Here is a 13,534-nt window from a genome sequence, read left to right as displayed (position 1 = left end):
TTTAATATTTACTCAATACGTAGGATTTCTATCATAAAAATCCATTTGACTTTCCAGGAATATTTGACTTCATTATTTTCTGAAAATTTGGTATTGTAGTAATCACAGAAATAATACGTGCCACAACAAACAGATCAGAAATATGAAACTAATGCAAAGTTACAACTTCAAAGCAGCTCGTGTGACAGTTTATCAGCAAATTCATCTGATAAACTGTCACATGAAAGGAGCGGACAGTAAAATAAGTACATAAGACACAAATATAACAGATAAGAGAGAAGTTTTCGACAACATCTCACAATAGAGAGGCTTTCAAGTTGCTTTAAAATATAGTAGATTGCTTCCACCAAAGCATCCGAGTGACTGTTTGAGTGTTTTAGAGGTGAAATTAACCCATAGGGTCCAGTTTATAAAAAGTTGTATATCCTTCCTGCATTTCAGATGGATATATGTTACTTCTGTATGTGTGACATGGTTTTTCTTTTTTTTTTTAGACTATTGCTGAAAGAATATTACAATGCAAAAATAATAATTAGCACAGTTTCTGTTCTGTTAATTTAATTTCATGCTGAGATTTATGGGATTTTCAGTTTGGCAGTGCTCATATGATAAACTGCCAATTCACTGAATGAGTAATAACTGTGAAATTACCAGTATTAGTCAACTAGAGCATATGTAGTATCCCTAATTATTTCCTAATCAGTTCCATGGAAGAAATATGTAATTGGGCACAGAATTTGTTCACATAAAAGATTTAACTAAATAATAATAATAATAATAATAATAATAATAATAATAATGATAATAATAATAATAACAATAATAATAATAATAATAAATCTTTTTCATGGATATTTAGTTAGGCAAAAGTATACACAACATTTATCTTTGGGCAGGTATGTAACTGGATATGGTAGCTGGGAGAATTCGGAGGGTCTTGCAGTTTTAGAGCTTTTTTTAAGACATCACCTGTGTTAGCAGGATAGCATTATTTACTAGATGAAATGTGAATTTATTCTATGATGTGAACATAATAATGTTAAGTGTTTTAAATATGTTAAAAGATGCTAGCACATGTTCTAAAAGTGGAAAAGAAAATGTCCAAAACTATCAAGACTAATATAAACTGTTTCTGTATGATAAGGCCTTATATATCTACCAAAGCAGCTCAAATGTATATGCATGCAATGATATTATCACATATGTCGTACTGCTCTATCATCTGGGGCCAGGCCTCAAAATCTGTAAGGAAGTCTTTAATGTCATTATATAAGCAAACTCTAAAAGTATTTGATCAGAAACCAGCGAAGTGGCATTATTGCCAAATTCTTAAAAAATACCACTTACTGAATCTTGAAAATTTTCTTAATTTTTCTTTCGTGAAAACAATATTTAAGTGTATGAATGGCCGTGCCCCTGATGTGATTTGTTAGTTAATACACAAATATAATAATGAAGGCATGAGAACAAGAGCTGGAGTGAGTGGGAACTGTAGAGTCAAAAGGTGCAGAACCACTCTGGGACAATCATCGTTCTCAGTCAGAGGATCACAGTTATGGAACACTTTACCACAGGATCTAAAGTCACTGTCAGACTTGAGGCTCTTTTCTATAAAACTGAAGCATTGGCTCAAACAACAGCAACACTGTGAACACTGAAAACCTAATCTGGACGTTTTTCCTATCCATGTATTTTACTTTAAATGTAACTTGTAACTGGACTGTACTTTTACCTTTGTCGTTAACTTTTAACTCTGTTTATCTAGATCAAAAAGCCTAACCAGAGATGGGGGCTGTAAATTAGCCTTTGGCTAGAAGCCTTGTGTACACTGCATCTGTTACCTAATGGGTGTTAATGTTAAAAAAAAACCAAACACAAATTTCCATAATTTTTGTGCAAAGTTTATATAATTTTAGACGTTGGACCTCAGTGGGTCAAAATAACTGAGTTCTACATTTTATTTACTTATTGTTTCCCATAAAGGTGAAAGTGTTGTCACTACTTGAGTGACTTAAATGAACAATAAACTGAAGATGAGGATAAAATTGTGAAAGCTTTAGTTGTCTGACAACAAGGATAATAAGGCATGGACATAATCTATTATGCTGATAATCCTGAAACTATGGATTAATGTCAAAGAACTACACGATTACACAGATTCAAAACTGATGCAACAAGTATGTGTGTTTTAGTTGTTAAGCCTGATGTGATGAGCCATCATATTCATCACCTCCAACTGTAAAGATTGCTGCTGTTTTTTACACCCTAAGAAAGTCATTTGGAAGCAAATTATAAAATGAACATATTCTGTTGTTTAGGATGAATGATGTTCGCTGAAATTGGTGCTAAATTACATCAGAGAGAGCTTTTAAAGAGGATTAAAAACATGTGAAAAAAAATCCTAACCTCTGAAATAAAGCATTTCAGATTTTTCTTTTTCAGATGTGTTATGTACTACAACCTCATCAAAATATAAACAGGATTTATAAAAGCCTCAGCAGGAATTTTTCCATTTAAAGCCCCGATCTTGATGCCAAGAACAGTATCCGGAATTAATTTCTCTTAGAAACTCCATTGCAAACGCAGCAAGTATTCAATGTAACAGTGTAAGAGTGTAAACATTCAAAAGTGTCCCCTGGGTTCCATTCCAGGATCAGTTCTTCCTACTTAGCATTCTAACTAAAACCTTTTAAATCATCCTGAACATCTGAACTTGGATCTGTCCTCAGGGGTACTTTTGATTAAAAGATCAAATTAACTGAGCCCATAAAAGCAGAGAGAGGAAAAGGCGCAGACAGTGCGGCTCTCTGAATTTATGGAAGTGCATGGCCTTATCTGACACGTGACCCTGGATCCATTCTCTCAGCAACTGGCCTCATCCAATGGATGTTCACACAGGGCCTTACTCACTCACTCTCCTTGATTGGTGGTCCGGTGTGCTTTTATCTTGTTGCTTGTCTGTAAACCTTTCCTAAAACTTACGGTGTGTCTGACAGAAATAAAGCAGTTTACGTAGATAATGTACAGTTAACCTTCCTAAATCAAGCACAGCTAAAGTGACTTTTAAAGTTGAGTGTTATGGACATATTAATGTTATGTTGGAAACAGACAGAAAGGTGAGCTTCTTTGGAATGTGAGAGCACGCTGATTTAATGAGTGAGTGTTTCTCACCTGAAGTCAAGGTTGGGCCAATTAACGGGTGTGTTAACAGAACAGCACAGATTCTGCACACCCTGACACAGTGTTCATCGCTCTCTCTTTCTCTTTCCCCCTCCGGTGCAGAGTTGCCTCCCGATGGTAAGAGAAATAAATATGTAGCATCTCTGTAAAGCGTATCGACTGACAAGCAAACACTTTACTTGCAAAGATAAGAAAGCACTGCTTCTGCTTACTTTGTATCAAGGTAGCAGATGATTGCTTGCATAGCGCCAACCTTAAAATGAGGTCTTCAGAGGTGATCTGAGGATTTTCTTTATTCCCTGTAGGTCAATCTAATCCAAGGGGTTCATTTGTCACCTGTTATTTTTTCAGAGGGTCCTAAATAACTTACGCAGTGTAACAGTAAAGGCATGGGCACATGCTGAAGGGAAATTGGACCGCTGTTTAGTTCCAACCTGAAACACCCATTTAAAAAAGAAACGAAAACTCTAAGATTAGACAACAGGAATGCAGTGGTTTGAGGCTTCAAGAACCCCCTTTAAAAAGATATTTTTGTGGTTTGCTTGATCCCTATGTCACCCGTTGTAGTTGTCAATGTCCTTTTATTAATCAGAGGATCAGCCTTGTTTTAATTCCTTTTCTGTGGTTCAACTTCCATCACAGAGACTCCACCAGGAGAGGGTCCTCAGATGTCTGAGATGACTGGACTCTTCGTGTTGAAGCCGGAGAGTGTCACAGCTACAAAAGGTATGGCCATATGACTGATCATAAAACCCCTGAGTTATATTCACAATGAAAGGTGTGGCCACTTTGCACCAAAAGCTAGTTGGACTACAGACAGGTCATCCAAATGAATCACTGCTTCTTGGTGGCAGGGAAGGACATCACGTTTGTAGCTAAAGTGGACTCTTCAAACCTGACTAGGAAGCCGGCCATGAAGTGGCTGAAAGGGAAGTGGCTTGACCTGGCTAGTAAAGCTGGAAAGCACCTGCAGTTTAAAGAGTCTTATGACAGGAACACCAAGGTAAATGTTTATTATCTTTGTGTTTATTTAATCCTTCTGCTTGCTTTGCCTGTTTAGCTATGCTAGCAAGGTCCTGAGGATGTCATTGGCACCCTTTAAATCAGTTGCTTTTGTTTATGATGAAACGCCTTAACATCTGATATTATAGTATTTGTACAGACTGTCATCGTCTTCAACAAGCCATTTTCATTCTCAAGGTTTCAAATACTGCAATTTTATTGTATTCAGTTGTTTCCCAGAGATGTGTACAAGATATTCTGTGCATCAGTTCCCTAAGACAGTGTTCTTCAGCTCTGGTCCTTGGGGGCCACTGCCCTGCAGGTTTCAGATGTTTCCCTGCTCCATCATATCTAAATCAAACTAAATTAATCTTTTCAACATAAGTTTGAGCCAAATGAGTTGAAGCAGGGAAACATTTAAAACCTTCATGGCATAGTACTATAATGTTTTTGCAGGGTAAATTTGATTGACTTGGACATTTGACTCTGTGAATGTAGGTCTGTTGGATCCCAGAAATGTTTTAAAGTCAGTAGCAGTTGGATAATAAATGATAACCTCAGTGAAGAGATTGATTACCTCAATTAACAAAAATAGCATTATGGAAAAAAACTAACAAACAACAAAAAAAAAAAAACAGAACAAAGTCGTGCAATTTATTGTGCAAAAAATTTATGAGGATACTTCTTACATTTATTCCATATATATGTCATTATTATTTATATTATACATAAGGACCTGCTGTATAGGAAGCAGAGCGGTACAAAAACAAAGACAACTAAAGTAAAACCTGATATTCCATGACATAACATATAAATTTAAAGAAGCTGTTTATCTCTATAGCACAAGTAAATAATACTTTCCTCTTGTTTGTGTGTTTTCTGATTGTGTCTGAGAAAATGCACATAACTGTCTGTGCTGCTCAACTTAGAAATAAATATTTCTCTCTGACTGCAGTGCTGTTGGCTTATTTACTATTACCATCATGTCCTCTGCTTCATTCATTTCATCAAGATATAAATTATTCTCAGATAAAACAAACACTGTTGGTATTTGCATAAAACTAGTCAATAAAAGATGTGCAGTCAAACCAGGCCCGATAAGCAAAAGCGGAGTAACTTTAAGGAAAGCTAACATCATCCTGATGGTTCTCTCTATAACCCTAACCCTTGAGAGTGTGTTTGTGAGCAAGTACTGCACATCTGTGCATGTATGTGTGTGTGTTCGCTTGGGTGTTCATTTAATTGTGTGTTTCTGTTGCACATCATCCCCTCTCTGTCAGATCTACACTTACGAGATGAGCATCATCAAAGTAGTAGATGGAGACGCAGGTGGCTACCGATGCGAGGTCACCTCCAAAGACAAGTGCGACAGCTGCACATTTGAAGTCTCCGTGCAGGGTAGGTCTGGAGACAGACACTTAATCACATCATTGTCATTTTCCATTCGGCATGTTCACCATTACTATGTAACTGACTTTGTCAGCCAATATCTCAGTGAGTGCGATGCACATTAGGTCCTATCATTTAGTGGCCTCACGAAGTCATCAGTCCATTATTCCTTCGGTGCTCACGACTGCTGTGTAATGAATTAACCTAGCTGGGCTCTCACCAGCCCTTCTCCTGATGTCTGGTTTCAGCTGTACAAGAGGACCAGCAGGACAACATCTTGGAAGCTTTTAAGCGATCGTGAGTGTCAGTGTTGGGTCTGCTCAACATGTCACCTGTCACACTGTCTCCCATATGCCCCTCTGTAAATCACTGCCTCTGGGCATATGTCAGTCTTAACGAGTGTCTCTGTCCATGTGTCAATCCCTCACTGGTAGCTGACTTTGTTCCAGTCAGTCTGTCTGCAATATCTCTCATTCTGTCACGTCTCAATGCGTCTGCTGCTTTACTGTTTTGCATCACCTGGACTCCCTCGTGGCAAGGATCTAATGTATACTGTCACATGTTCCATTAACACTCGCTTAGGATTGGTTTACCTGTTTTTTATAATGCAAATGGTTCTTTCTCTGTTTCGATCTCTGCTTCTGCATGTGTGAAGTGAGTCTAGTGTATGCATGCAACTGTGTAGGTTTTAAATGTATTTCAAGTCTACTTTGCTTGTATGCTGTAAGTATGTTTGCTGTGTAATTACAAAGCAGCTGACACCTTCACACTTAGACCCTATAATAGTGCCATAGTCTGTTTTTAAAATATAATTTTCTTCCTTTATTAGAGCTCAAGCAGATGGGCACAGGTGAGATGAGAAAGTCAACATGTAAAAAGACAGCATCATTCGACAGGATGTCAGTGTGCTTATTTAAAATACGCAGATCTGAGAGAGAGGGACAGAGGGAGGGTGTAGGAACGAGATTGCTGTGATAAATGAAAAGTGAGATGTTGGTTAAAATGTGAATATGTTGCTGGAGACGTAAAATATGAGTCTGTGAAACACATCATTATTTGGAGGTCACGCAGCTCATCCCACCATGCAGACGATCCTATTTAATACACAACTGCATCCTCTGCAGTCTGACTGCACTCTTGAATTGACTCACCTCTGTAACTTATCACAGCCGTGATGTGAAAGTTTTCAGACACATTTTCAACATTTTGTTGCTTCACACTCTCCGTATTTAGATCAACTTCTTTTATCACCAGTCCACCCACAAGTCCCCACAATGACAAGGCATTTTGAGACATGACTAAGCACGCACACACTGCTTGACGTTTCACAGATGGCTGATGTGGGGTGAAAACTATGAGGTCAGCAGAGTTATTGTTGGCTTATTTACCATTACCATCATGTCCTCTGCTTCATTCATTTCATCAAGATATAAACTATTCTCAAATAAAACAAACACTGTTGGTATTTGCATAAAATTAGTTAATAAAAAATGTGCAATCAAACCAGGTCCAATAAAGCAAAAGCTGAGCAACTTTAAGGAAAGCTAAAATCATCCTGATGGTTCTTTGACTGTCCTGGTAAAGACTTATTAAAGGGTACAGAAAAATTTCACCCCAAAAGAACACCCACTCCATTACTGTCAGGAGGAAGTTTGGTCAAACAGATCAAGGATACTATAAATAATAACTAGGAATTTACACAGTTCCCATCACCGAAGTCGAGCATTGTGATGGCAGCATCATTCTGTGGGTATGTATTTTTGCAAGAGTGGCTGGAAGATAAGCCAGGTTAGTGGGGAAGATGGATGCAGGGAAATACAGAGCTCTCATAGGTAAAAATGTTGCTGACGCTTGCTTGTAAAAAATGTGCCAAGCTTGTATTTAATCTACCCTTAAAACATCAAAGTTTGGATATTGGCAAAATTCATCTCTTCATCTCTGAGTTTTTCCAGTGAAATAATCCAAAGCGGAAAAAGAAGAAACTAGTGATTTACCAGTTAATCTTTATTCCAACCCTGATCTATAGCTTTTAGCTTTAGTAAGTGGAAAAAAAAGGATGGGCTCATGAATACAAGCAGCTGAAGTAAGCCTTCAGTGAAGTGTGTCTGGGCTAAACCTTAGGGACTAGGTGAGGTACTCGATTATCTGGGAGGAACTCTGAGCCTTTGCTCCTCTACATCAAAAGGTGGACTTCTGGTTGGGATTCCTTCTGAACGTCCGTCTGAGATAAAATTTTAGACATATACCAGGGGATGTCTTTAAAGCAATACTACATACTGTAAGTTTCCAACCTTAAACCTCTGTGCTTCTGACTCTTTTTGGTGGCACAATGAGATTAATTGTGCTTGTTCCTGGAGCATTCGTTGCCCTGCAATGTATCAAGGCTGAGAAACCGCTCCTAACAACTTTTTTTTTTTTTTTCAGCCCTAGACTTCATGTGACAGCTGCATTTTGCTTTGTGGCACTGGGTCAAACAGCAGCAACTGTAATCAACACTAGCGGGCACCATGGCTGATTCAGCAAAAATAAGAAAATAAATAAAAAATATAAGAGGACATTATGGTAGGAAGTGAGTGAACGAAAAGAGAAAGTGACATAACAAGAGACAATATCAGACTGACTTTTACTGGCAGGAGAGAGCTGAGAAAAGAGACAGGATGCAAGACAAATGCTGAGCAAGGGAGTAAGAAAATCTGCCAAAGATGATTTAAGGAAGACCCAAAACCTGCCAGAGAGAGTACAACTCACACCTGGCTTGGAAGCCTTGCTGCCTTCCAGGTAGAGATGGTGAGGGATTTCTGCCCAGAAACCAACTGCTAGTCACCTGCCAGGACCCGGTCCAGATAAACAGCAGAACATAGATGGATGGATCACAATAATCCTTTTATTTCTGCTGTTGCTCTAAACATTGTGCAAGGAAGCATGGTCTGCAGACCAGCCAGCAACATTCAGGTGATTTGATTTTGTTTTAAACCAGGTGAGGCAAATCTAGTGAATCAGGAGTGACTAAAATTTACAAAAGGCTTTGTTTGGCAGATGAAGAGTTTATGGGAAGCTGTTATTAGGTTCAGATAATAATATTTACCTATTTATTCATTGCATGTATCTGCTTTCTATGACTATTTGGCTCTACTCCACTGTATTATTTCATTTTAGTTAAATTTGAGAGTCTCTAAAGTTGAGACCACTTGCTGTGGGTTTTTCACATGACACAAATGGAAATGTGACTCTGGAGTTTTGATGGCTCTTGTCACGGTCATGGGGTGAAATACACAGAGCCACTTGTGATGACACATTGAAGGGTGTGCTGACACATAAAACAATTTCTGGGTTGAGATTCCACATGTAGCCCAGTCGGAGGAGAAATAAAAAGAAAATAGATTTAGAACTTGGTGCAGACACATCGTGAAGCCACATAGCAGACACACACATGATGTCAGCCTTTGGTTTGACTATGTTAGCACATAGCTAAAAATGTGTTTACTAATGTAAAGCTGTTTGTACACATAGTCATTGAAGATGTTCAGGAGAATGTGAATAAAATAAAATAGAATATAATAAAAACTTAAGTGGACACACCTCAACTCGTCTCTGTGAGGACATGGCTTTAATCCAACAGGGTTTTGACAGTCAAAGCCTTGCAGACCCCCTGTGCTCTTTGGGGACCCCATTGGGGATCAGTTAGGAACCACCAGTCTAAATCACAGAAGGCAAAACGTGATGCAAAAAGCACAAAGACTTTAGATAAATCCCTAAATCCATAAATCTATTGCACTACATCCAGTCATTCTTCTTTGTGAGGTTATGTATCCACAATCAAAGTGATGGCAAATTATTATTTTGCTTTATTGTTCACTTAGTTGCAAAATGTAGGATCAACATCACTCTTCAGTGGCTCCCATATCAATCAAAAATCCTTTTGTCAGTGCCTTAATAACATCAAATCACCACTCCTGCATTTTTTGAAAAACTTCCCTTCAGTATAAACATACCTGTGCTGAGGACTGCTTAGGTATGAAAATGTTAATAGTAAGACATGTAGCTCTTTTAAATTATTAGAATAATCTCTTCATTTGGACTTCAAAGTGTTTTTGCCAAATAAATGACAGGTCGCAAAACAAACCCCCATCTTCTGATAAGACACAGCAAGAACACTTAAGGCCCATTTATGCTCCCTTACGTACGTAAATAGTAACGTCGGTTTCAAGAGTTATCATACGTTGCCGTCCTCATACTTTAATGCTTCTTTTGCGTTGCCATGGTTAAGTTAATTCCTCTACTAGCGGGCGATGCTAAATTCAGAGTTCACTCCCGTAATCTGGCGTCAGTTTCCAACACCATTTGGTAGCGGTAATGCATCTCTATAAAGTTTTTTCTAACTGCCCAACACACCCTAAACACCCACATATAGTCTTTCTTCCAAAGCTCATACAATTTCTACAGTTGTGCTCGTCTTCACCCTCTTTCTCCTCTTCTTCTCTGGTTTGTTTCTTTCACTGGTCGCATGTCAGCTACTCCGCTCAGCACTGCCCTCACGTCACATGTATAATGACACATGAGTCTGATTCTGATTTCCTGTGGTATTGCTCCGTCTCCTACGTCAAGCAAGGGATGGCGAAGCTTCCTGAAAACGGACCAAATGCATTTCCTTCTTCTGCATCGTGCATAAATAGACTTTTAAAGTAACACTTGCAGTTTGATTAAACTTAACACAGCACTAAGTATAACAATGGTGGTGCTGATGGAAGATATTTAGAGACAGTCATTGATTTACTTCAGTTTAAAGGAGGAAATATTTCTCTCCTTCAACAGGGTTGACTATTTGCTTTAAAATATAATAAAATACAAAAAGTGCTTGTTTGTAAGATTAAAACTTTCTATTAAGTAAGGTTGTTCATTAAACTGTTTTTAATCTTTTTTATGTTTTTATTTTTTTCTATTTTTCTATCTTTAAATGGTTAAATTTCTCTTTGGGCTGCCACAGGGACAGCAGATGGAAACTAGCTAGTATGTTGTAATCTGGTGCAGTGCATCTCTACTCAGTCTGGTCTGACTTTAATGTTTGTTGTTGTGCACGGTCCCAGTCAAATAAACTTTCAAATAAAAACATAAAGTACAAATAATAAATGTACTAAACACTAAAAAACAAAGCAAAACAAACAAACAAAAAAAAACCCCACAAAAACAGCAACAACAACAACAAAAAAAGGTGTTATTATGGAAAACTGATTAGCTGTCTAGTTTAGGGATTAGCTTCCCTAGTTTACATGTCCAAGTGTACTTGGGGAAGATACCCCACACTGCCTCCGCTGTGATCCCCACATAGTTTGTTTAAACATAGTCTTATCAAATGTAATGTGTAATTTAGATTCATTAGAAAAAGCGTAACTGAATCCCTCATAAATCTAAACCATATTATAGTCTGAAATTTCTCAGTCAGCAGTGTAGCTAGCTTACTTTTTTTTTTTTTAACATTACAGTTTTTTTCCACATATATTTCAAGTCAAAAATAGTCCAAGCTACTCATTTTGTGCCTGGGGCATATCAGGCTATTTTTTCCTCCTCCTGTTGTGTCTTTACTGACTGGTAGGCCAGCTGAAAGGACTTGAAAGGGAAAATGTCCTATGGAATACATACTGCAAGCTGACACTGTGCTCTGGGAGTGTTTTGATGGGGTTTTGGTAACATTTACAGGTTGTATTCTTACAATATCACATTACATTTATTCTTAACAAGTTTCTAATCATTTAAGTAGTAAGATTACATGTCCTGATAGTATTAAATAACAAAGAATGACAAAATAGTTTGGGCTAAAATAAAATGCAATTCAAATCATCTGATCATTAACTTTATTTACATTTATTCCAGGGAGGGAGCATGCTGTGGTTGTATTTCTGCAACATAAAAAATGGATGCTGTTAGGTGGGTCAAAGCCTCTTCCAGGTGAAAGTCAATACATTGTGTGTTTTCTCCTTTCAAAGTTTGCTTTTACACTGATGAGAACACATTTTAATCCCTTTGTGCTTTTCTGTCTCTCCAAATTTAGATAAAATGCATTTGTCACATTGAAAGTTTTGTCATCTAATTTTGTGCTTCGCTTTTAAACTGCCTGACCCCATTTAACTGTGCACCTTCATGAAACATCCCACAGTGGGTTGCTTCAATCATTTGATGTTAAATGATGGCGGCTGTCCGCCACAGAGCTTCAGAAAGTCTAGAAAGTGCTCATGTAGATTGATAAATTGCAAATGTTGTGGACACAGTACACAACAAACACTATTGTCACGCTCACTCAACCATTCGGTGGTCATGTGTACCCTGTGAATGAGGGCATTATCACTCGGGGAGAATTTACTCCCATCAGAAAGACCTGGATGGAAGTTATCCTTGGATGACCCGTTCATCCATGGAACGAGCATGATCACTCAGAGTTGCTTTGAATTTATTGGCACTTATCTCGGCCTCTAAGGAGATCAGTGAACCTCAGCCGTGCCACACTCTACCTTGTGAAGGAGCAGCCGAAAGCATTCACAGTGGAAAACAAGTGCTTGATCCTGTAGATGTTCATTGGTGTGTGCCATGCACAATACTTGTCACCTTGTTAAACATGACGGATGACTCAACACCACGTGCCGTTTTTCTCATCATGTTTTACTTGCAAATGTGCATATAAGGGGTAATAATAAGTGAATATTGCAAGGACATAGTTTCCCCTAGCTGCTCTCAACATATTACTCAAGAAACTTTATTCTGATGTGTGTGTGAAACCATTCACTGATGATTATATCACAGACTTGCATGTAATCTCACTTTTAGGCACATCTGTCTTAAAGGAAAACTCAACCCAGTCCCTGTAGGCACAAAAATCTCTCTGATTTGAGCTATTTTGAGCAAGAGCATCTTTGCTGGCAACCGCTAAAAGGCAACACATCAGGCCAATTCCACTAAAAGTGCTTGATTTTGCAACGCACAATGTCAGATTGTTTGATATTTTAGAAAGTATGGCCCTTGCGGGACTTGTAACATGGGATACGCTTGATTAAATGTTTAAGCCCTGCTACTGTGAACTACACAGGGCCTACATGGAATAAACCAAGTGGGCTCTTTATGTAGGTTCTTGGTGGATCACTAATAGAAAAATGGGCATATGTTCCAAATGGACAAAACAAACAAAGGCCATTTGGGTTTAACAAACAAATGGGAAACCAAATGTGATCCCAATAGATGTGTGTCAAGCTGGAACTAGTGATCAATCCCACATGGAGCCAGTCAATCAGCTCATTACTCCCCATGTTGTCTAACATAAGAATATTGAGTAGTTAGAATTTTTTGACTGTGTTTCAGTTCTTTTAACCTCACTTGTGTCATCACCTTCATTTGTTGATTAAACAAAAAGAAGCAGCTAATTACATTAAACTTAATTTTGCTACATTACTAATAAGAAGTCAACTTAAATAACTTTAGATGTCACAAACTGTTGCAGAAAAAAATGCATCCAGTCCGATTTGTCACTTTTTTGTGCTTTAAAAAAGATTTGTTTATGTTGCTTGTTGCTCATTTTTTTGTTGCTGTATTCCAGTATTTCCAGTGCATGTGGTGTCAAACACATTATTTGACTTATATTGCAGTATATTCATGCAGTTTTCACGTGTTTTCCTAAACCAGAGTGCATTGATCTCTCTCAACCACTCTTTAGCGGTTGCTGGTCTTCTTCAGTATGATTGCAAAGATTTTCGTGCCCATCAATATTTCCCTCGCAATTACAGAGGAAAATAAAGCTTGGTTTAAAAAGAGAAAAATAGGACAGCTTCTTCAACACCAGTGTGTTTGTTACAAGCCAAAATGTAGAAGTTTCATCATCATTCTCCATTTCATTAAAATTTCAGCAGCGTAAATAAATGAATGAAATTAAGTAACTAAATCATTCTTGTGGCTGATGAATGTTATGTACTATAATAAAATT

At 37.8% G+C, this 13,534-nt stretch overlaps 1 protein-coding gene across 2 annotated transcripts in view; it reads left to right on the top strand.

The window, feature by feature from the left end:
- The window catches only part of mybpc2a (myosin binding protein Ca), a 72,357-nt gene that overhangs the window by 23,488 nt on the left and 35,335 nt on the right, over nt 1-13,534 (top strand). For both annotated transcript variants that reach the window (XM_041970422.1, XM_041970431.1), the window contains exons 4-7: nt 3,823-3,906; nt 4,035-4,183; nt 5,463-5,580; nt 5,820-5,868. In XM_041970422.1, coding sequence (XP_041826356.1) covers nt 3,823-3,906; nt 4,035-4,183; nt 5,463-5,580; nt 5,820-5,868 — 400 coding nt within the window. The remainder of the gene's footprint in view (nt 1-3,822; nt 3,907-4,034; nt 4,184-5,462; nt 5,581-5,819; nt 5,869-13,534) is intronic.

Source organism: Melanotaenia boesemani, chromosome 2 (genome assembly GCF_017639745.1).
Source record: "Melanotaenia boesemani isolate fMelBoe1 chromosome 2, fMelBoe1.pri, whole genome shotgun sequence".
In the NCBI taxonomy this organism is placed as follows: domain Eukaryota; kingdom Metazoa; phylum Chordata; class Actinopteri; order Atheriniformes; family Melanotaeniidae; genus Melanotaenia; species Melanotaenia boesemani.
Note: the sequence above shows the minus strand (reverse complement) of the source record. Positions and strands in the feature narration are given on the sequence as shown.